This window comes from Xiphophorus couchianus, chromosome 15 (genome assembly GCF_001444195.1).
Source record: "Xiphophorus couchianus chromosome 15, X_couchianus-1.0, whole genome shotgun sequence".
In the NCBI taxonomy this organism is placed as follows: domain Eukaryota; kingdom Metazoa; phylum Chordata; class Actinopteri; order Cyprinodontiformes; family Poeciliidae; genus Xiphophorus; species Xiphophorus couchianus.
Window position 1 is genome coordinate 12,839,045 of NC_040242.1, and position 22,958 is coordinate 12,862,002.

At 37.9% G+C, this 22,958-nt stretch overlaps 1 protein-coding gene across 6 annotated transcripts in view; it reads right to left on the minus strand.

Moving 5' to 3' along the window:
- eya4 (EYA transcriptional coactivator and phosphatase 4) overlaps positions 1 to 19,842 on the minus strand; it is a 51,576-nt gene extending 31,734 nt beyond the window's left edge. For 2 of the 6 annotated variants that reach the window (XR_003598545.1, XM_028041191.1), the window contains exons 1-2: positions 19,467 to 19,840; positions 14,365 to 14,425 (exon numbers count right to left, since the gene is read on the minus strand). Coding sequence is in view for 5 of the 6 variants with exons in the window: in XM_028041191.1 (XP_027896992.1) it covers positions 14,365 to 14,397 (33 nt within the window). In the remaining variant the exon portion in view is untranslated. Of the gene's footprint in view, positions 1 to 14,364; positions 14,426 to 19,466 lie in introns of all 6 variants that reach the window. The other 4 variants (XM_028041193.1, XM_028041190.1, XM_028041192.1 and 1 more) reach the window with 4 other exon arrangements.
- Between the last annotated feature and the right edge of the window lie 3,116 nt (positions 19,843 to 22,958).

Consider the following 22,958-nt stretch of genomic DNA (forward strand, 5'->3'; position numbering starts at 1 on the left):
ACAAGCACACACACACTCACTCATCTGCCTGTCCCCTGCTCAAAGCTTTCTGCTGTCCCCATTTGTATGAGTGGTTATCAGCGTGGTAACTTTATCCCCTTCCTTTCATGTAAAATACATTGTGCCGAGCCTCCTCCCTTGAACCCTTCCCCCCACCTCCATTCCTCCTACACCCTGCTTCCAGTTCCCCCACCCTGGGAGGTGTAAATCTATCCGTCTCTTTATACCTCCAAAAATGCTCTCTTTTCAGGTGTAGTAGGAAGCTATAAAAGAGAAAAAAAAGGAGTCAGGGAGTGAAAGGGAAGAACAAGGTGAGTCTGTGGAGAGAGGGGGAAAGAGGAGGAGGGATTCAGGTGAAATAGGTATAAGTTGCTCTGTTTCTGTTCCTTTCTGGCAAGTGGCACCCCTCTTTGCTTATGTACATTTATACGATTTTTCCACAAATGTTGAGAGAAACAGGATATAGCTATCACCAAGTTGGAAAAAAAAATTACATTGGGTTTTAGTGTTCTACTTTGTGTGATGGCTGAATGTCAAATTCATTCATATTTAGCCTGGAATTAATAATTTAATTATTTAAACTACCAGCTTTGACATTATTTTAGTCAAACTAGAAAAGATATATCCAAAACTAAAGTCACTTTATTCAATTTGTTTGAAAACATTAGTTTTGAAATCAACCAGGTATTACATGATGGAGCTTTAAATAATAGATAAGGCTTTGGAAAATGACATATCAATGTTTCAGCAGTTCATACAGATTTCCAACTTTCTTCAATGTTTGACCTGCCGATTCCAATTTTGTAACTTTTCAGTTTTCTGCATCGGAACAATAAGACCAGTGAGTTTGTGATGGTGGCAGTGATAGTCTTATAGTTCTGATGCAGAAAATTGAAAAGTTCCAAATTGAGGTTAAATAAATAAATAAATAATAAAAATTATATTTCCCCCCTAAGGAACAAATATCTACTATAGGTGGGAGAATGTTGCTCCAGATATTGAGACAAGAAGATAAAGCACTTGGTCATGGACAACTATTTTTTGTTTTTGTTCTTTTGTAATTTCCTTTATATGTCAATCTATAAGTGATGCAGAAATGATTGAAATAAGGGTTTTAATCAAGGTTAGCATGCTTTTTCTGCATGATAAAAGGTTTCCCTAATGGTGAATAGCTTAAGCTATTACCCCCTATTGTAAATTAAATCCTGAATGTTTTTTCAATTTGTTCATAAAAAAACAACAACAAAAAATACCACAGAACTTACATGGCTACAAATTTGTAAAATAGTCTCGAATACTGATATATTTGAAAGTAAAATGCTAATAAATTTACATTTTAGGGAGAAGTAGATTAGAGGACAATGGGCTACTCCCCATACTGCTTACTGGTGGTCCTCATACCTGCTGCTCAATCTGGCTCCTCATTGTCTCAGGGAGTGAGGGGATCACAGAGACGATTTAATGCAGCTTTACTTGATGGAGACAAATGAAAAGCCACTGATGGATTTGTGTGTGTGTGGGTGTGTGTGTTGGGGGGGAGCATTGGTTCTGCACTGTTAATTGTGCGTTTGGCCTTGACTGCCCCAGCGCAGTTAATCTGATGAGGGTAATTAAAAAAACAACTGGGAGAAACCTAACCCGGCCCAAGGCTGACCATGCAGACACATATGCACTCATATTGGCCATTACTTTAATCAGCTCAATATAAAATGCATGTAAGTACAATATTTATGTCGGACACTGACATAGACATGAGGCATGTTTCCACTACAAGAGCCTTTCCCAGGAACTGGCATAGTTTTCTGGGGTTCCCTGTTTCCACTGCGTCTTCCAGGATGAGAAACCTTCACCTGGATAAATATTTACCCCAGTAAATGGCTCTGGTAGAGAGGTAATAATTTGGTATTACCCTAAGCCTCAGGGTGGAGTTTTAGTAGTGCCATGCTGCTACCCATTTCTGATTTCAAGCAATATGCTTAATCGCTCCAGTTAAAACTGAAGGAAATGAACTTAAAATAACGCTTTACGATGTTTAAGTCATTTATGTCAATGTATTTTATAATCAACCATGAGCCTCTTATCAGGAATGTGGACCAATAACTCAGTTTAGGGATGAGTTATGGAGAGCTGTAATTTCAACTAAATGTTTGAAATTAGTTAATAATGTGTTAAAGATGCTTCTTTTTGCACATAGTTAGGAAAAACTTTATGCAATAGAGTGAATACGGCGAGGCACTGCTGGGATTGGCTCAATTTTTAAAACAACCATTCATGGTTACATTTGTTCCTAATTTGGAAGTTTCTTCAAATGTTAGATTGAAATCAGGGTGAACAAATCTGAAGTTAACCGATTTTCTGTTTCATTGTTGGACGAGTAGTTTCTCCTCAAAAAGGTGCTTGAATTGATCTTTAACTTGGTGTTCAGCTATTTACCCTGAACCCTCAACAGGTTAGTATACTCCTGACCTGATGAGTTAAAGAGCTCAGGGTAAATGGTGTCCAGGGATAAAGACTCATGGTTCAATGGTGTAAATACTGTATATGTATATCTACCTTTTGTTTTCCTATTTCCTCCAACAAAGAATCATATTTCACTAAATGAACCATACTATGCAGAAAAAAAATACATACACTACTACATCTACTACAGAGCTATTTTCTAAACTCTTTTCTGAGAAGAACAAGGTCTGTCATTTCACTGAATCTGACAGAAATCCAACTCTACTAAAAAAAAAGCCAATCTGCTAAGACAACTTTGTCAATCTTAAATGGAGAGAAATTAATCACAACAAAATGTATCTAACTGGGAGTTAAACTATCGAAACATGAATGCATATCCATAACACTGTGTGCATTTCTTATCAGCAACATAAACAGGTAAAGCAGTAACAAAGAGTGAAAACTAAAACTGCTCTGAATGCTTGTCTGCCTTAAGTCAGGACTTTCTGCTCAGAACCAATTAAAGCAAAACAGCTTGTGGGGTGTGCTGTATACTCAGTTATGGACTAAGCAACTGAACAATAAATAATAATAATACAAAAGTCTGCCTTAAAAAACCGACAAAACAAAACAAAACACCACTGGTGTAAAAAAATACAACCCTGCCAGCTCTTTTCACTCCATCTAATCTTTTACCAATATGACGTAAATGACTATAATGTGCATCACAACATGTGTATCATGAACAGGTAAGAAAGCAAAAATGTGCAAATTCACGCTGCTAAAACAGAGGCTCTGAGTCACTGTAATAGCCGTAGATCGAAGTGTGTGTGTGTGGGCCTGTGTGTGTAAAGGCCCGTCTGCAGCAGCAGCAGCAGCATCAATTATTAAAACTAATCTCATTAGGCCTCAGATTCCTTTCAGACGCTTTTAATTAAATGATGAATGGGCTCCCAGATGCCTGTTAAATAATGCTGCTTGTGACATCACAGTCAGTGCGTGAGAGGTACGACATAAGGTAGATATCCTTCAGAAAAGATCCAAGGGGAAACATTCAGCAGAAAGAATGGTATGGCCTCTCACACACACACCATCTGCTCTTAGATTTAATATGCAGCCCTTTATTAGAAGTTACTGCTGCCCTCTGTGCCACAGAGAGGGAAGCGGAGTTAAATGTCTCAGAAGTCGCAAGCTGTTCTGGCATACCGCACTTTGAAAGACTTCGTATCATCTTCCTAATGAAATCACCCACAATCTGATATGTTTGTGCACAGGAAAGGTGGACTGAGGGGAAAAGAGGGTTCCAAAATGGGACAGTGAAGAGCTCACGAGTGTTTGGACCGAGGGAGAGAGATGTAAAGCTAAAACACAGAATGAGAGCAACTGGTAAACCAGAGGGCAGGTAGAGTGCCAAAGCACCCGGGGCTCCAGACATCATGGATATGGCCATCGGAACACCCATAATCCCTCTTGTTTCTCATTCCCTCCCCTGCTCCCCTAACGCCACCTCCCCGCCCTCACTCTTGGGCTGGTGCTGTATCGGATTGCTGAACTCACAATGGGGCCTGAATCATCACTCCAGCCGGAGAGACCCAGCGAGAGACAAAGTGGCAGGGAGACTGGTGGGTAAAGAAAGGGTGGGACACACAGACAAAAGGAAGCAGGGACACATCATAGCGAAAAAAAACTTCTGGATGGTTCTTGTTCAAACATGGCAAGATAGACAAACAGTTAAAAAATAAAAAATAAAAATCGCGGTAGGCTATAAGAAATAAGATTTGCTGTCTCATTGTGACAGCATGTTTAAGTTTAAAATAACTCTCATTTTTCCATAGTGTTCCTTCTGATTGGTTAATCTTTTAGAGTGGCCTAGTCAAAGTCCTGACTTGAATCTAATAGAGAATCTGTGGAGGAAACTAATGATTTGGGTGATGTCAAGGAGGCCCTCCAACTTCAAATAGGTGCTCATCAACAAAGATAAATTGTCAAAATATCTTTGGAAACATTCAGGAAGATGGTCATCAATTATACAAAGGCTTTGACAGATTGCTGCAATAAAAAAAAAGAAGTGCCAATTCAATTGAAATGAAAATAAATAATTTTTTATTTCAAAATTGATACTCCATTTACATTGTTTTATCAGATTTAAGAGATGTTAAATCCTCAATCTAAATCTGCCCATTGCATGAATACATTTGGGCCTAACTGGAGCAGAGGATCATATTTAAAGAAAAAACTTACATTTCACTTTTTCCAAGTTTAGGTCAGGTCTCAAGTTATATTTACGTTCAGCGCAATGTAGAGACATGGCCCCTTGTTTGAATACAAAAAAACAAGCAAATGCTAATTTTAAACATTTTTTAAGATTCATAGGGAGACGTGAAAATACTATGAGGTCTGACTCTCTTGCTAGAAAGTTAGGAAATAATAATGTTAAGGACTTTTGGAAAGAAATAAAGAAAGTAAATAACTGTAAAACGTCACTTCCATCTACTATTGATGGTGTTACTGGTGTAAAAGAAATCACTCAGTTATGGAAAGAGCACTACAGTGCGCTGTTTAATTGTGTCAAAAGTGACATTTCTGACATAGGAAGCATTCACAGTAATGAGAATGTGACTGTATCCCCACAAGAAATATATCATACAATTATGACACTGAAAGACAATAAGGCCTGTGGGATGGATAACATATCCACTGAGCATTTGAAAAATGCAAGTAAAAAACTCTGTGCATTACTCTCTATGTGTTTCACTGGCTGTCTAGTACATGGTCTGCTACCTAAATCAATGTTATCTGTCATTCTGGTACCCACTATTAAAGACAAAGCGGGTAAGATTAGCTCCTTGGAGAATTACCGACCCATAGCTTTAGCTAGTAGTTTGTCGAAAGTTTTTGAAAGAGTCCTTCTAAATAGGCTGGAAGAGTTTCTTTTGACCTCTGATAATCAATTCGGTTTTAAACCCAAACATGGTACAGACATGTGTATTTTTGTGCTACAGGAGATTTTAGATTTGTATAATTTGCGCAACACCACAGTATTTATGTGTTTTATTGATGCTTCTAAAGCATTTGATCGCGTGAATCATCAAAAATTGTTCTGCAAGTTAGAAAGCAGAGGTGTACCCAAATATCTAATTAGAATAATGGTCTATTGGTATGGTCATCAACTAATGTATGTCAAATGGGGTAACTCATTATCTGACTCGTTTAATGTTGGTAACGGAGTAAGGCAGGGAAGTATATTGTCCCCTTACCTTTTTAACATCTACATGGATGAACTATCAAAGCGCCTGAATTGTTGTAAAACAGGCTGTGTAGTTGATGACCGCACAATCAATCACATAATGTATGCGGATGATTTGGTAATCTTATGCCCATATAGTGCTGGCCTTCAACAATTACTAAGGGTCTGCTCCCAATATGGACGTGATTTTGATGTCAAATATAACGCTAAGAAAAGCAATGTCATGATTGTTAGAAGTAGAGCAGATAAGCATCTGATAACCCCTGACTTCTCTTTATCTGGCATTGTCCTCAATATATGCAATGAAATTAAATATCTGGGACATTACATAACTGATGACCTATCTGATGATCGTGACATTTGTAGGCAGTATTGCATGATGTATGCACAGGCTAATATTTTGATCAGAAAGTTTGGTATGTGTTCATCCTCTGTGAAGGTAGCTCTTTTTAAAGTTTTCTGTACTTCATTTTACACAGCCCATCTATGGCGAAGATATAAAAAAAGTAGCCTGCACAAACTTTATGTGGCATACAATGATGGCCTGAGGCTCCTACTCAAAGTGCCTAGATGGAGCAGTGCCAGCCACATGTTTGCACATAACGCTGTTCCCACATGTGCAGCTGCGCTCAGGAATCTCATGTATAAATGTATGTGTAGATTACCCGTGTCATAAAATAATATAATAGTAATTTTAGTAAACCCTGTTTTTAGTACAGCGAGATTTTTCTCAAGATTGTGGAAACATTGGCGTCATCATTTATTTGTGGGTCAGTGACTGTCATGTTTCTTTTTGTTTTTTTATTCTTTTTGTTTTACTATGGACCTCTTTTGTGTCTGAAATAAAGATTGATTGATTGATTGATTGTAGAAAAAGGTAGGTTAATACATTTTATTGTTGTACTTCTCAGGAAATCGAACAGAAAGTACTTTTGTTTTGAAGAGCTGGGAGACTACATTGTAATAATGCCAGTTTTATAGAATATGATGTCAGGAAAGGGTTAATTATATTAAGTTTTCATACAAAATTCCGCTTTATTCAGATGCGAGTTACTATCCAAACAACCTTTAGATATTAACTTTAACAATCAAGTTAAGAAGTCCAAATCAGAAAACGTTCTTGATAAAATGTATCTACAATTTCAAGCTGCCACCTGCCCTCAAGCCAAAGAGTTCCTTGTGCTTTTGTTAAAGATTGAACTCTGATAAAAGGGAAGTAACTCGTGTACTGACCTGAACATGATACTTCTTCCATTTAAAAAGCCAAAAAGCAAAACTGAAACTGCATTATGGCTAAAAAGCATTAACAACCTTTTCTTTCTCAACTTTACAGCCTATTGAATCCTTTTCCTTATCACTTATCAGACTAAAAGGAAAGACAGCTTTGCTTGGATGCATTCACAACTTTATTCAGCTCCATCAATATCATTTAACAATGACAATAAAATCTTCACCGAAATAATTTAATGTAATTTTATATTGGTTATCCTGTTTCGTTTAAAGGAGCAGGATCAAAGAGGAAAGAGTCATATTAATTCTGAAGTTTTTAAAATGATCTGAGAAAAAATAAAAAGGACCGATGTGATATGACCACAATAGCGACGATGAAAAGCAGTGAAACAAGAAACAAGAGATATTCTGTTCACAAAAGGAAGAAAATATGTGGGAAACAAAGGAAATAAACATTACTTCCAGCAAAAATTTAACTAAAACAGGGACCCGGGTCACGTCCCATCTGGCACTGACGCCCTCTCTGCTACCTCTCTGGTGCTGGACGGCTCTGAGAGAAATTTAATCTCCCAGTAGAGCAGCAGAGGAAGTTCTCGCGGCAGGCAGGGCATGCAGGTTCCTCCATAAGCAAAGCACAACTGTTGGAATTTCATTTCCTTTCCAGCAAAACGAGGAAATGCGCTTGTTTTCTTTCTTCTTTTTTTTTTTTACAATAAAAGCAGATGAGCGTTTAGCGGGAGATTGTGAACTATTTTCCCAAAGGTTTTTATTGAGACAATGTTGTTTATATGCTTTTACACGGGCGACTTTTTCTTTTACTTGCAGAGAAAGAGTTAAAATTCTAAAGAGTCAGTTTAGGACAAAGTTTAAGATGTGAAATCGCTGATTCGACACAGAAAAAAAAGATAAAAACAGTAACATCTGGCGATAATGTGTTTTTCTTAAAAACTCTTTGTGTAATCAATAAAGTGAGGAATCCTGGCAAGAAATACATTGTCCTGGCCGACGCTCTATTAAACACGACTGGCCACAGCATAGTGCTCTCTTCACTCAGATGACCTCAGTCATCCCACACCAAAGAAAGTGTATGTGCAAAACAGAGAAAGAAACACCTACACACACACGCTCTCTCACACAGCAGACGCTCAAACACACTTATCATGCGGTTTCCTGTCTGGTGTGTTCCTTTAGAAACCCACGCTGCCTCTGCTCCGGGTTTCTAGATGGATTCTCCAGTCTGTTTTGGGGGTTTTGCTCTGTGACAGCGTGACTGGCTCACAGGTCTGTCTGTGACCTGTTGACCTCACACCTAGCTGTCTTTCCCTGGCTTGCCAGAATGCAAACTCAGCTCTCATATGCGCCTGATCAATTACGTGACCTGAACAGGTTTAGGTGAAAGACAGATGCTTTAGCTTAGACTAATGTCCCTTTCTTTCCTACAAAAGAAGGTATTTGATCTAAAGTAGGACTAATTGCGTCAATAGCGAGTGTTTGACATTCAGCAAAGGCAGATTTTTTGACATTTTACATACAGTATACATATATATACATATACAGTGGGGTGCCAGGCTATCGTACCAGGCTGTGAAGCATTCCTAGAAAGTTCACTTGCCTGAGGACAGTGCATCAAATTTCAGATTCGTGCTAAATCAGGAGCTTTGTTTCTCCATTTTCAAAAGGGACAACGGTGATCATTTAATTTGAATAGATCACGTTATAGTATCAAAGAGGAAAGACTTCAGGGTAAAGCTGGTTCCATGCAATCTCTAGTCAGTGTCACACATGTAACAGAAATCAACATATTGTTTTTTCTTTTACCCCTCCAGGGGGTCTTTTGTGGGCTCTAGTGTCCCTTAAATGACAGTGGGCTGACAGGAAATGGGGAAGGAGAGGGGGGAAGACATGCGGCAAATATCGTCGGGTCCGGAGTCGAACCCGCGACGGCCGCGTCGAGGACTCAAGGCCTCCAAATGTGGGTCGCGCTAACCACTACGCCACCACAGCACGCCCAAATCAGCATATTGTTAACGTGATGCAGAATGAACTCCAGTACTGGTCCACGTGCAAGCAAGTTATAAAATTAACTCCAATTTACTCTGGTGCTTAAATTGAAATACACCGCTATCACCAACCACCTCCCTCCAAATAGCATCAAAAGAAACTGTTGGAGATTCCATCTTTCAAAAGGAATCATTGACAATTAAAGCTTTTGAAAATTTAGATACGTTACAGGGTTTAATTCAGTCTTGCTGTAAACAAAACTGCTTGTTTTCATGTTTGGAAGCTAGATGCAAATTAGCTCACCTTCAATGCTAAGTGATTTAATTGTTCCCTTTGACAAACTAAGTGCAATAACATTGTTGCAGCTTGTCATTTCTTTGCTTAGTAAAAATAATCTATCCTAGATTATGCTAGAAATCACAGTCCTATTTAAATTTCAGGCTCAGCTCTTAACTGTAACAAGTTAATTTAATTGCTTTTTCTCTTGCAATGATAACACAATAAAAATAAATTTAAAAAAAAAAACTTCCTGCTTTGTTCATGCTTTATTTTCAAAACAAATAATTATTTAAATGTTTTAATGACCATTTTTATATTGGCTGTTGGTTAGCAATAAATAAATAAATAAATACAAAAATAAATCAAATAAAAGCCTGCTTACAAATTTAAGTATCTTTGCCAAACATAAAATGAACACTTCTTGCTCAGTTTCAGGAGTAGACTCTCACAGCAGCATTCGGCTGTCAGCTGAACATTAATCTTAAAGGAATCACTGACACTGAACTGAAACTGAAGTGGACTACGGTGCCACAGCCTGGATGCCAACCTACTAGCAGGATGCCATGAAGTAGCTGTTACACTCCACACTTCTGGGATCTGTCTGCATGCCTTGTTGCCGGGCAGATTTTAAGATGACATGCCAGGGCGATCTTAGCTATCGGGTTTGGCCATGTTCATGCTGAACTGCTGCTGCTGCATGTACATTTGTGTCAGTGCGTCTGTATGGGGTTGTAGAGGTGAAAGAGGGGTGCAACCTGACCCCTTTTCCTCCTCTTACTTAGTCTCTCTGTCTCACATACTAATACACAGAATAGGACAGCTGCCATGGAGCCTCTCCCAGAGCACCAGAGGAAGAAAAAGCAGCTACAAGAGCCTACTTCATCTTTTCTTCAGCATTTCTTCCACCTCCATCTCTCACACTCACTTTTTCCAGAGCTTCCCATAGATTTCAAGCCTGAAAAGTTTGCAGGAGTCAGCAAATGTCCTCCCCTCTGCCACTTTGAATGAAAAATAAATTCAGAAAACCTGAAAAAGCATTGTGTAAAACATTTGTTTTTCCTTATTGGCATGAAAGAATTGACTTGTAATTTTTTTAAATTGAATTTAGTAAAATTAATAAGTATTTAGCTATCATTTCTTAGAGCATCCTTCCTTAATAACATATTTTCTCCAAAGAAGAGCAAACATGTGGCAACAGGTGGAGAGAGACACTTAAACAAGCTAAAAGTAGCATTAAAGCGCTAAACGCCTAAATGCCCCCTGAGCTCCTGCATTTCTTCCCTGAGGACCCCAGACGGCAGGCAGACCCGGGGCGGGCAGGCGGCCAGAGAGGATGCCTGACCATAACCCAGATGACGTGCTGTGGTCATGGTGGGGAAAAGGGCGTGGCGGGGGAAGCGATGGACGGGGTACTTTAAAGGCTAGAAAAGGAGGAGCGGGACTATCGGGTGTCAGCGGACAACTCCCCGAAACTGTGTCTGTGAGGTCCTTAGTGTTTTCTTAGTCAACGTAGACACGCCTATTTCAATGAAACAGAGCGGGGAAAGAACAAGCCACTTTCAGTTTGAATTTTCAAGCAGATATAAAAAGACAGTAGTGTTTTTATCTTATTGTATTATTCATCAACTATTATTATTATTATGACAACAACAATAATAATAAGTGTTGTAAGATATTTTATTGGGGTTCTTTCTGCATAGCCTTTGCATGTTCTCCCTGTGCATGAACGGGTTCTCTCCGGGTACTCCGACTTCCTCTGAAAAGTTAAGTTCAAAAAAGTAATTCCGTTTCTGACTACATTAAAGCAGAATCCCATAAGCTAAATGGAAAGTCACAAAAAAAAGATACACACCATCTTACGTTAAGTGTGAAATGTCTTCCAGAGTGAGTGAAGCAAACAAAAACGCTCAAACCGTGACTTCAAGGAACCTGCCAAAGGTCATCCACTGCTGCTGTGCTCAGAAATATAAGGTGGATAGAAAGTAAAACCATTACATTGAAAATCAAGGAATTCCAGGTACCTCAATGACAAGACAAAGACTTGTACAGGGCTTCCAGAAATGTAATGAGCAGAAAGTGTATAACCGTATGAGGCATATTTCTCAAAACTTTGGGCCACCAGAATTGTTCATCTTTATTTTAAATCACACACATAACCCACTCAAAGCAGCAATGAGTTAAAAACAATAGAAATACAATTAATTTGCTTTGCAGCTGGACCATGTGCTGGCTTTTTTCAGTGTAAAAACTCTATGAATTAATGAATGAATGAATAAATAAATAAATAAATAAATAAATACTTTATTGGAGAAGCACAAAAATAAATTAAGTCATTTGAATAATAGTTTTTATTTTACCTGACTCAGATTTCCAGGTTTTATGTCTGACTGGATCAGCTCGATTTCCTTTCAGACATATGAAAATCAACACACATCTACCAGTTAAATATTATTTTGTCCTTCCCATTTTGAAAAGTGAAATTGCTGATTCACAAATACCTGTAGAAGTTTGGACTCAGAAAAAAAACAAACAAAAATAAATTATATTACAATTTCTGAAATCACAACATTTTATTTGGCAGTTTAAAACTTCCAGTAAATGGATCCTCTTCTATGTTCCTACATAAATGAGACCAAAACTGAAATCTTTCTCTGCCGCATGCAGAGAGCCTTAAAATTGGCAAGAAATGAAATTTATATAAGCCTCAGTGGCTGTGGGTGATTAAAATCGCTGCCCTTGCTCTGCGATCCAATTTCCAACCTGAACAATTAATCAATGTCTTTGAGCTGCAGCTCAAATTCACATTATAAATGATATCACAGTCCTATTTAAAGCAGGTGAAGTAAATGGGGGGAATATAGACATCAATATTTTATATCTGAATACCAGTGAGTTAAGATAGACTGTCTTCTTCTGCCTTTTTTTTTCTTTCTTGCTTGCTTTCGTCGTATGCATGTACTGTATGCGTGACTGACATATGCTCCACTGGGGTTTGCCCGTAACCCAACCCAAAGCAAGTCTGATGAGACACACACACACACATACACAGAAAAAAAATAGGAGAAAAAACAACATACTTCATGTGCTCTGTCCCACTTCGCAGCATTATTACTGTTGAGTCTGGCAGGTCAGAGAGAGAGAGAGAGAAAGAGGGAGAGAGAGAAAGAGAGAGCGAGGCTTGATGGAGGAGGAGGAGAAGAAGATGAAATTACACCTGTTCTGGTGGCTGACTAACGACTTTGAAATGTGAGTGGCCTTCGCACGTCGCCAAAATCATTTTCCCAACAATACGGCCTGATCTTTAAACAAGCAGAACTGGGACGCTGCGTCGGCTCTAAGCGTCAGTCCAAGTGCATCTAGGTGTCTCCTTGTGTTTTCTGAACATCTCTCTTACATCTATTATTTCCACAGGAGTGTTTTTGCTGTCATTTAGGACAAGGTAGCAGACAATTAACCTTGTTTCAGAATATCCTCACCGAATCAGGAATCTATACGTATGAATGTTTTTGATCTACTCTATGTTACAAGGGAAATGCACAGAAAAGAATTTCGACAGCCTGTCAGTAAGTCCTCACAGGTGTCCAAAGTTACTCCTCAAGGGTCATTATCCTACATGGCTTAGGGTAAGACCTGAGTCAAATGAATTGGTCATTACTAGGCCCTGAGGAACTTGATGACATGCTGAGGAAGTAATTAAGCAATATGAATCCACTGTATTGGCACAGGGACAGGTCTAAAGCCTACGGGACACCGGCAATTGAGGACACCCTCTCTTCTGTGAAAAATGTTATTTCGCTAATTTAGCATTTCAGAAAAAGGTTTAATTACACGGGTGATTAGTCATGATTAGTCAACTTTAAACATTGATTAGTTAGTTAACTCTGAAAATAAACCTGTAAACACAATCATTAGACATTTGAAACTTTGGATATAAAAACGGTTCGAGGAATCCGTTATCTACCAGGATTAGGTATATAAAATTTGCCTGTAACAGAGATTTTCAGTTTGGCCCTGTTGGTGCAGGACCCACATGTTACAAATGAATAGTGTTGTTTTACACCTGAACTCATGCAGGATGTTTACGTGCAGATGTAAGTGTGCAATTCACTCTTATATTACTATTCAAACGCTGTATTGTTTGTGTTCCAAGTCTGCATCTGTTTGGCCGATCAGAATCTTGTGCTGACTACTTCCTTCAAAGCTCCAACTGCTGAACTCTGAGCAGAGCTGTTTCTTCAGGCAACAGAAACTGACGCCAACCAGATCAACAAGAAACCTGACAATCTTGTGATTCAGTTGTCAGCTATTTTTCTAATTTTGCATATTTTTTTGTGAGTTTCCTGCAAATGTTTTCGTTTCGTTTTTCTTTCAGGCCTTGGACGAACTGAACATCACAATAAAATGTCTTCTAGGGCGTCACACAGTTCCAAATCCAAAGTGAAGAGCTTCCCTAAACCTCAGCATCAAGGGGAGCAGAAATAAAGATTTTTATGAGGAAATATGCCAGGTGCCGGTAATTCCTGTTCTACTTTGGTGGATCAAAGGTGGTTCTGCTATGTTGAAAATGTCCTCCTCTTTTTTTCTTCCACCAAACTTTCTCATCAAATTAGGTTATTCTAGGCTTTAATTTTTCTTTCTTTAAACTCACGATAAAACATTTGTCATAAACATTTTGATAAAAGATAGATTTTAAAACAGTTTTGAAACTGGTTATAGAACACCTTGGGTTTTTTGTTGTTGTTTCTCAATGTTTTTTGCTCAATTAACTCACAATAGTGTGACTAGAATATACCAAATCCTTGTTTGTGCTAATTACGTATCCTCAGCGTTTTTCAGTGTTTCAGTCATTGTTTTCAATTAATGCTAAAGCGAGCTTATTAATTGCATTGTAGAAATTTAAACATGTAAAAGACTTACTGTACACAGAAAGTTTAGAGTCAGTGTGTATAGCGAGCTTCATTCCAGCTCAAGAAAATTGTGACCGTCGCCATATGGCTACTGGACTTGGATCACATCTGTTCGTGAGTTAGCGCACACACACAGAGACACCCCAGTGGACACACACACACACTATCCATCTAACGCACCATACCCCACAGCTGTGTGGCTGACACAAGGTGTACTCTCTCACCCACAGACCTGCATGCATACAGTAGCCTCTGACTCACCATCTGTTCACTGAGGTCTTGTGAGGCCTCCATGGCTTCTCTGGCTGCAATCTCCCACTCACTTGAAAAGCAACAGACACAAAACAAATTTAAATGGTTTCAGAAATATAAAGAAATAAAGATTTTGGTTTTTTTGTTTGGTTTTTTTATTTTATTTATTAATCTCCCAAGTTCTCCAGACCCCTCTAAGGGACAAGGGTGTACAGAAAATGGATGGATGGATGGATGAATCTCCCAAATTAATAGAATAGGAAAAGATGCATGATGTCCTTCTGAGGACATTGGTTGCCTCTATTAATATGCCTCTATTATATACAGTACAGACCAAAAGTTTGGACACAACTGTGTGTCCAAACTTTTGGTCTGTACTGTACTGTATATATATATATATATATATATATATATATATATATATATATATATATATATATATATATATTTATAAAACATATAAATGTTTTATGTCTATGTGGGTCTATCAGTTGGATCTTACGTTTGTGTGTGTTTGGGTTTGCATGTTTGAGCAACAGGAGACTGAAGGAGGGAAGCGCCCGTGTTAACTTCAGCATATCATCTTTGGCCGTGGGTGAAGTGGAGCGATAATTGCAGAAGTAAATATCAACAATGAAAACGGAGAAGCGTAAATGATACGGCTGCATGGCTGGCCCTGGACCACAGACACAGTGGCTGGCTATGGCACACAAAGACAGTGAGTGACCCCGTTAATTCTAGACAGGAGACAGGTTGATGAAGGGAGGGAGCGAGGGAGGAGGAGAGTTTGGACGCCAGGGAATTGTCTACAACTTAAGGTGAGAGACGATGCTGCGATCGTCGCATTCTATTCCTCGTCGCTCTGTTGCTGCTGAGGCGCAGAAAGTGATGCTGCAACAAAAGGGCAGCTGAAAACAATGGAGAACAATGCCAACATCCCAGGAAGACGAGAACAGAATGGTTTGTCTCTTGTTTACTGTGCAATGGCTGTTGGGAAAGTTGGACAGCTGAACAAAAGAGCTGGCTGCAAAGACGAACGCTCACATGCAAACAAAGACAGTCCTTCCCTGTTATTAGACCTGTAGTTCCCAGCAATGCAGTAGGGAGTGCCTATAAACCGTTTGCAGGTTAAGTTCCTCACGAAAAAACACATTTTTAATGAATTAGAAGAAATCATTTACGGTGCTTTGCAAAGTATTCACACCCTAGGAAGATGCCAATCTGTCTGTCATAAACTTTTGGCAAAGAGAGCTGATAATCACATGCTTCAATCTTATAAGCCATTGTAATGCCTTTTTATTTTACTTTTACTTTACAATTATGCTTAACTTCGTTTTAGTCTATAAAATCTAAATCCCAAAGAAATACATCTGAAAAATATTTTTTCTGTTTATAGATATTTGGAAAAACTAATATCTGTGTAACACCACGTTTGTGTTAATGTCTACATATGTGTTGCATTATTACAAAGAGGCAGATAAGGTTAGCATGTAGACTTCAGAAGAGCAACAGCTGAAATGTTAACTTGATAAATGCGTGGTTTAAAATATGAGTTATTGACAATGAGTAGCACTGAATTAGGGTTGCGCAGGCGGTTTGTGTGCTTGTGTGTCTGTCCACTGGCTCGATCCTTTAAACTAACTGGCATCCTTTTAATTTTTCATAGCGCTCAGCTCCTCCAGGCCAGAAACCGAAGACAATAATGTGTCTCTCAGGTGAATTGATTTGTGCCGGAGCCTCCACCACCCTATACCCCATCTCCTCCCTCCCGTCTCTCTCCTCTCTCTCGCTCTCTTTCATTCTCTCTCTTTCTCACTCTATCTCACCTTTCTGGAGGACACAATCAGCTCTCTTTTCTTTCTGGATTTTCACTCCTTCCAACATCTTTCTTGTTTTAAAACATGTCCAGTGAGTTGGAAAATACACTTATAAAATGTGCCCTGGCTGTGGTTTCATTAGTTTTTGTTTTGCTTTTTTTTTTTTTTTTTTTTGTGTGTTATTTTTCCATTTTGAAATGATGAAATATTTGATACAACAAATGACTCATGCAAAATAGATGTCTGACTTTTAAATGTCCTCTCAGATTCATTTTACACAACAGTGAAATGTTTTCAAACTCATGCGTGTAACAGGGCCGGCCCAAAGCCTAAGCAAACTAAGCGTCTGTGCAAAGCCCACAGATCGTGAAGATTCCTCTATTTCTCACATTTCATTCAGATTTAAACATTTCTCATTTGTAGATGGGTTTATAAAGAATAAGTCTTCTTTAAGCTTTGTCTCACAGATTCATGAATTACAGACAGAAATACTTTTTTAAACTATCACATTTCATGCGCACCGATTTTGGAAATCATCCACTATGTCAATACCCTTCATGTAATCTTGTAAGAATAAGCAGTAAAACTTTCCTGACTCTACTGAGTTCAGATTGAATTAGTAAACTCTGGACATGACTGTTTGACCATCTATTTAAATCAGAGAAACAGCCATATCTTCGCAATTAATTACTGTGATATTTATATTTACCCCGAATAACTTGCAATCAGATCCAGCTAACGCCGTCAACCACCACTGAACTTCTGACTCCCCTTTTATGTCTTTTTCTTTCAATATATTTTGAACAAAACTTGCACAGTTACCTAGTGTACCATTTAGAAATTAAATTCACAGTATGATAATCTGTTTTGCTTTATGATTTATTTAAAAATATGCATAGATTACACAGGGAAAAAATGAATAACATCTGTGATCTCTAAATAGTTCCATAAAATATGAGTAAATACCAGAAATTTGTGGTCAGGTCAATATGTTGTTTACCATTTTAAGAATTTGTGAAGAAAAAAGTGCAGCTTAGGAGTAAAATGTTATAATATCTGATAATTTATTTAAACTACTCCAAGAACATAAACTAGCAATAAAAAATATTAAATATTACTCAATGATTTAATAAAAATTGTGTCCATGAAAGGATTTCTGAGCTCGAACACAAGCAAAGTCCTTAAATAAGATGCAAACTATATAGTTTTATTTGGTTCCAATGTTTACTTATGCCTTGGGTATTTTAGAAGCCAACTATGAAATTTAGGTCTGTTATGTAAATATGTAAAAAAAAAAAAAAAAAAAAAAAAAAAAAAAACATTGGCTGGATTAAATGGAATGGGGGCCTTAAATCAAATTCCGCACGGGCCCCTGTAAAATTTTGGACCGGCTCTGCTACCCAGCAGTTACCTGACACTAAGCAGCGGGATCAATAAACTCGCTATTTCCTTCAGCCTACCAGCAGAGAGAATTATATTCCTTACTATGGCTATTGACAGCGACATATAAGAGCCACACATGAGACGGAGGAGGGGTGAGGGGTTAGAAAGTGCAGCACGCGGCCAGGCTGCGGTAATTTCACGCTCTGAGAGCCGAAGAGAGGATGATGTTGAACAAACCACATGAAGGCAGCTGCAGGCCGACCGAACCGCTACGTATTCATTTCGACTTGCGCCTATCAATAACGATGAACACGTTTTCCAAGCATTTCACTGCTCACCTCATTGGAGACATTTTCTCCCTCGGATATGATGGATTCTGCAGCAATTTTACTTATTTATTTAGACGTGAGATAATATAGACATGCATTTATTTATTTCATTAAAAAGAAATAAGAAAGTGACGACCTTACACAAAGAAAAGCGAAGAAAAAAAAAATCTCCATCTGTCTTGATTAAGATGTTGGCTGATTAAGGACGAAAAGAAACGACATCCTGGATCCTCTGTGTTTTATAATAAAAGGGTGTGTGACCTAATAAATTTAATTATAGTCGTATAGGTAAAAGCTTCTGAACTCAAATTGTATCAATGTTTTATAAACACTATTGAAATTAAAACAACCTGCTTGACATGAAAAAAACATAGAGGATGCGCTCCAATCTGCAGGATCAAATCGTCGTCTATAAATGTAGTAAAAAAAAAACATTTCCTTACGTTGATTTATTTGTTTTACAACTAGAATAATTTTAAGGACTTATACTTCCAAAACACTGCTAATTATTTATTTTTTTACGACATTCCATTTCAACTCGCTTCAATACCAAAACCGCAAACCTAAAAGCTGAAATGCAAAGTTTATTCTAATGATAATAATAGTAATGGTAATAAGAAGAAATAAAGACATCTATTATTGCCGATGTGCCTATTATGTTTTATTATTACTTTTTATTCTGTAGGCACCAAGTGCCATCAGTGCTGTTTGGGGGTTTTAACGCTCCTTGGTTGAGTGTAAGTCCTCTATGTGAAATCTAACCTGCACACACGGATTACGGCGCAATAGGGCCCCTATCAGATTTTACGTCGGCGTGTACCTAACTCGTCATGTTGTTAGGGGCAGGCTAATAGCCAGGGGCCATTCAAGCCCCGAGAGCCGGGACTGTGGTGGTATAAGATTCCCATTTCCTACATATCAAATATAAACACAAACTCCACGTGGGATGAAAGGGAGATGGAGAGGAGGAAGGGGGCAAAAAAGGCCACGGGGATGCGGACCGACATCTGCGGGAGGAGAGGAGTGAAGTGTCTCCAGAACCTCTGAATGAAAAAAGACGAAGAAACACGCATTGAGCAGCACTTCAGTCGACAAATAAACGCTCAATGCGACTTTATATTCTGGATGGTTTACCCAAAATGAGTCAAATAAAAAACGATCTTAAAACTTTAAATGACTTCATACGTAAGTTGCTCTTACATCAAAAACGGTGACATATAGATTTAGGTCATTTAAAAGAAGTTTCGATTTATGAGAAACAAGGAGACATGTAGCCTATGTTTATTTCCCAAACGTATGATACAGCGTTATTAGTTGTCCTTAACAAATAGTGTTATTTCACCCTCATAAGAATAGTTCAAATTTCTAAATAAAAATATAAATTAAAAAGCACGAATATTAAATTTGCGTTTGATAATCTTAAAAATGTCAAATGTAGGTAATAATAATAACAATAACAACAACAACAACAACAATAATAATAATAATAATAATAATAATAATAATAATAATAATAATAATAATAGTAGAGAACAATAAGCAAAAAATAATAAATACATTAAAAATCAGTAAACAAACATACCTCTGTTGAAAGTGTTCCAGCACGAAATGGGCTCCCAGATTATCCCCTCACAGCTCGGAAGCGCTCATAACAAATGCGTTGCGCTCGCTGCACAGCTCTACCTGCTGTTTGCAGGCTGTCACTGACTGGATCAAAACACTCAGCCAATGCTGGCCATTAAGAGTCCTACACTAAAACAGGAAAAGAAAAAAAAAAGTATTTCAGATCACACTGAACACACCGACAAACCCTGACTCAAGTTCCGGACTTCTGTTTCGGTGGCAGGAAAGTTTGCTTCCGCGGGGAAACAACATTATTTTCAGTCGGCGTCCAAGTTTGAGCACCAGGCGGGTTCAGAGGATATTGGATATTTAGGACCGCCGCTGAGCTGCGCATGCGCCCAGCTGCCATGCGGACAGTGTTGGGGCAAGTGTCCAAACGAGTAATGGGATGTTCAGTCGGGGGGTGGGGGGGCTAAAGGGCAGTAAAATGACTTCTTATTAATAGTTTGGTCCAAATGACGTGCTCACAGTTTTAAATATCCCATCTGAGGAAAACAAAATGCACCCACTGACCAGCTTCTCTAACTCTCCATAGATCAGTGACTCTATAGTAGTTTTTGAATAGGTTTTGAAATAAAATATTTGGAAAATAATTTAAAAGTTAGAATGTCAATGTTGTAGTTGTTAAAATATGGGGGGTTTTCTCTATGTAAAATGAATACTTAATGTGAGAAGATTTAACACAGATTTAAATGGAGACAAAAGAAGAAAAGTTTTTTCCTCATAAAACAATATAATAGATGTCAAACAGGACCAAGCTTATTAATTTAGTTTTTTCTTATCTTCGTTACCTTTTTGGATTGTCACTTTAATGTGTATGAATTTGAAACGCACAGTGCATATAATATAATAATGTAGATTTACTTTACAGAGTCATGCACAGCTCTAAAATTCCTGGTACTTAGTGTGCTATAAAGTTCAAAGTAGAAGAACAAATTTTGGACCACAGAACCAATACCGAACAGATGAAATTGCACCCCAAATTGTCATTTGCAGTAGAAACTTAAGACTGGCCCTCAAAGAGCTTGGTTCTTTGTCTCTCCACTCCTGATCCAGATTCTTGGGTGATGATTTATCAGACGAAATACAAATTTACACATTTTCTTCTGAAGAGATGACTTTGGACTTAGAAACATGCAGCAACAGTCGAATTAGTGGACCAGGTAAAAAGAATCTCATTTGTGATTATAGTTGCTAAAATATATGTTTGTTTTTTCACATATTTCAGTGACTTAAGACAAGGCAAGTGACATTTGTGGTTATTGTTTTGGATACGGTATGTCTGTGTGTGATGGGATTTGAGCCACTAAATTCACATGAGGTCCAGCCTTATGGGAATTTGCCCCAAAATCTTGGCATTTTGGGGCATTTTGGGGCATTTTGACATATTTTGCTTGAAACATGTTTTGTGACAGGGTGTTAAAAGTTGACTGAAGGCCAAAAGATAATATTTCCAAAATAAAATCCCATTTTAATCGTCCTATCTCAAATTATAATCTCAATAAAAAATAACACTCTCTCCATATCAATTCTTTACATATATTTCTCTCTTTATAAAATGAGTTTACACATTAAATTTATGTGTAAATTTAATAAATCAAATTCCTCAAATATAGGATGAAAAAAATATGTCATAGCAATTACAAATGCTAAACAAACTCTCCTGTTTAAAATATTTTATTGCATTAAGTATATGTTGACTATAAAAAGATAAGCTTGGCTAAATAGAGTTCCTGAACAGAAACTGGAGAAAAAAGAAAAGAAGAGAAAAAAAGCCACTGCATAACTTCATCATATCTTGTTATGGTAAGATGTCACTACCCAGTTGTTTCATAACAGGTAAAGAAAAATGAAAGATTTGGTCTTTAAAAAAATAAACTAAAATGTTTCTATCTTTCTTAGACTTTATGGATTCTGTGGCTGTCCTCAGAGTTTTCTTTTGCCAATCTTTAATTTATTTGAGAGCATATTCTCTATACACTCCCTTTGATGAATGCTTCTGTTGATCTGGAGAGTCCCCTGATGTTCACACACTCAACCTCCACCCACACAGTGAAGTGAAAAAAGATCAGGACATCCTACAACAGTGTGGATATTTTTTAATATACACTTAAACCACAATGTGGAATTTAAATAATATAAACATCAATAGAATAGAAGAAAATACCTTTTAAATTACTTTGTAAAATGTTTTTTAAAAAATCAATGTCTGGTTAGGAATAAACTAAGACACCCACATTTATTCTTTTTAGGATTTTGAAGGAAGATGGTTTATTTGCATTTTTATACATTTAGGCATTTTGCGGCCTTCTGAAAGATAATTGTAACATCCCATATGTCTGGTTATAGAAATAAAGGGTTAGACAAAGGAGTTTCAAATCAGCAACTTCACAGTCAGAAAAATATTTATACTTTAAATGTTCCAAATATTTGTCAAGCAGGGTCATGTCATTGTTTATATATACCTCCTCTTCGCCATAGTGACCGCAGACATCACTGCTGTAGCTTACACCTTCATTTCAGAGGTGTTTTAAATTTTGCCACAAAAACATATGTAACAATCTGGCACAGGTTTGTCAAATGCATTGCGGGAGGTAAGTACGGTGGCCGACAGGTGCAAATGCGCAGCAAAAGAGAAAACATGCAAACAAACAAAAAACACGCGCACAAATTAAATGCGGCAAGCAAAAAGCGAATGAAATGCAGCAAACAAAAAGAGAGACGCAAACAAAAAAGAAGACACCCCCGAATGAAATGCAGCAAACAAAAAGAGAGACGCAAACAAAAAAGAAGACACCCCCGAATGAAATGCAGCAAACAAAAAGTGTTGAAAACGGAAGTGCTCCAGACCACTAGGGGGAGTCAAAGAGTCGAGACCGAGCCCAGAACGGTATGACTGACACAAAGTCTATCACGCTACCCATAAATTATTCTGTTATTCTATAATATTATAAAAGACGGCGTATCTGAAAAGAAATATAGTAATACGTACCTTTACTTTCTTTCAAATTTCTTTCTCTGAATCTTGCATCTGGTCCCATAGAAATGAATACTATTTTCTTTGACTCCCCCTAGTGGTCTGGAGCACTTCCGTTTTCAACACTTTTTGTTTGCTGCATTTCATTCGGGGGTGTCTTCTTTTTTGTTTGCGTCTCACTTTTTGTTTGCTGCATTTCATTCGGGGGTGTCTTCTTTTTTGTTTGCGTCTCTCTTTTTGTTTGCTGCATTTCATTCGCTTTTTGCTTGCCGCATTTAATTTGTGCGCGTATTTTTTGTTTGTTTGCATGTTTTCTCTTTTGCTGCGCATTTGCACCTGTCGGCCACCGTAGTACGGTGGCCACCGTAGGTAAGCCATTACATTTGCATCATCCTCCTCCCAGTGTTTTGCCCTTCTTGATGATCAGTACATTTTGCATATCCATGAAGACAGACATGGTACATTTAGTGCTCC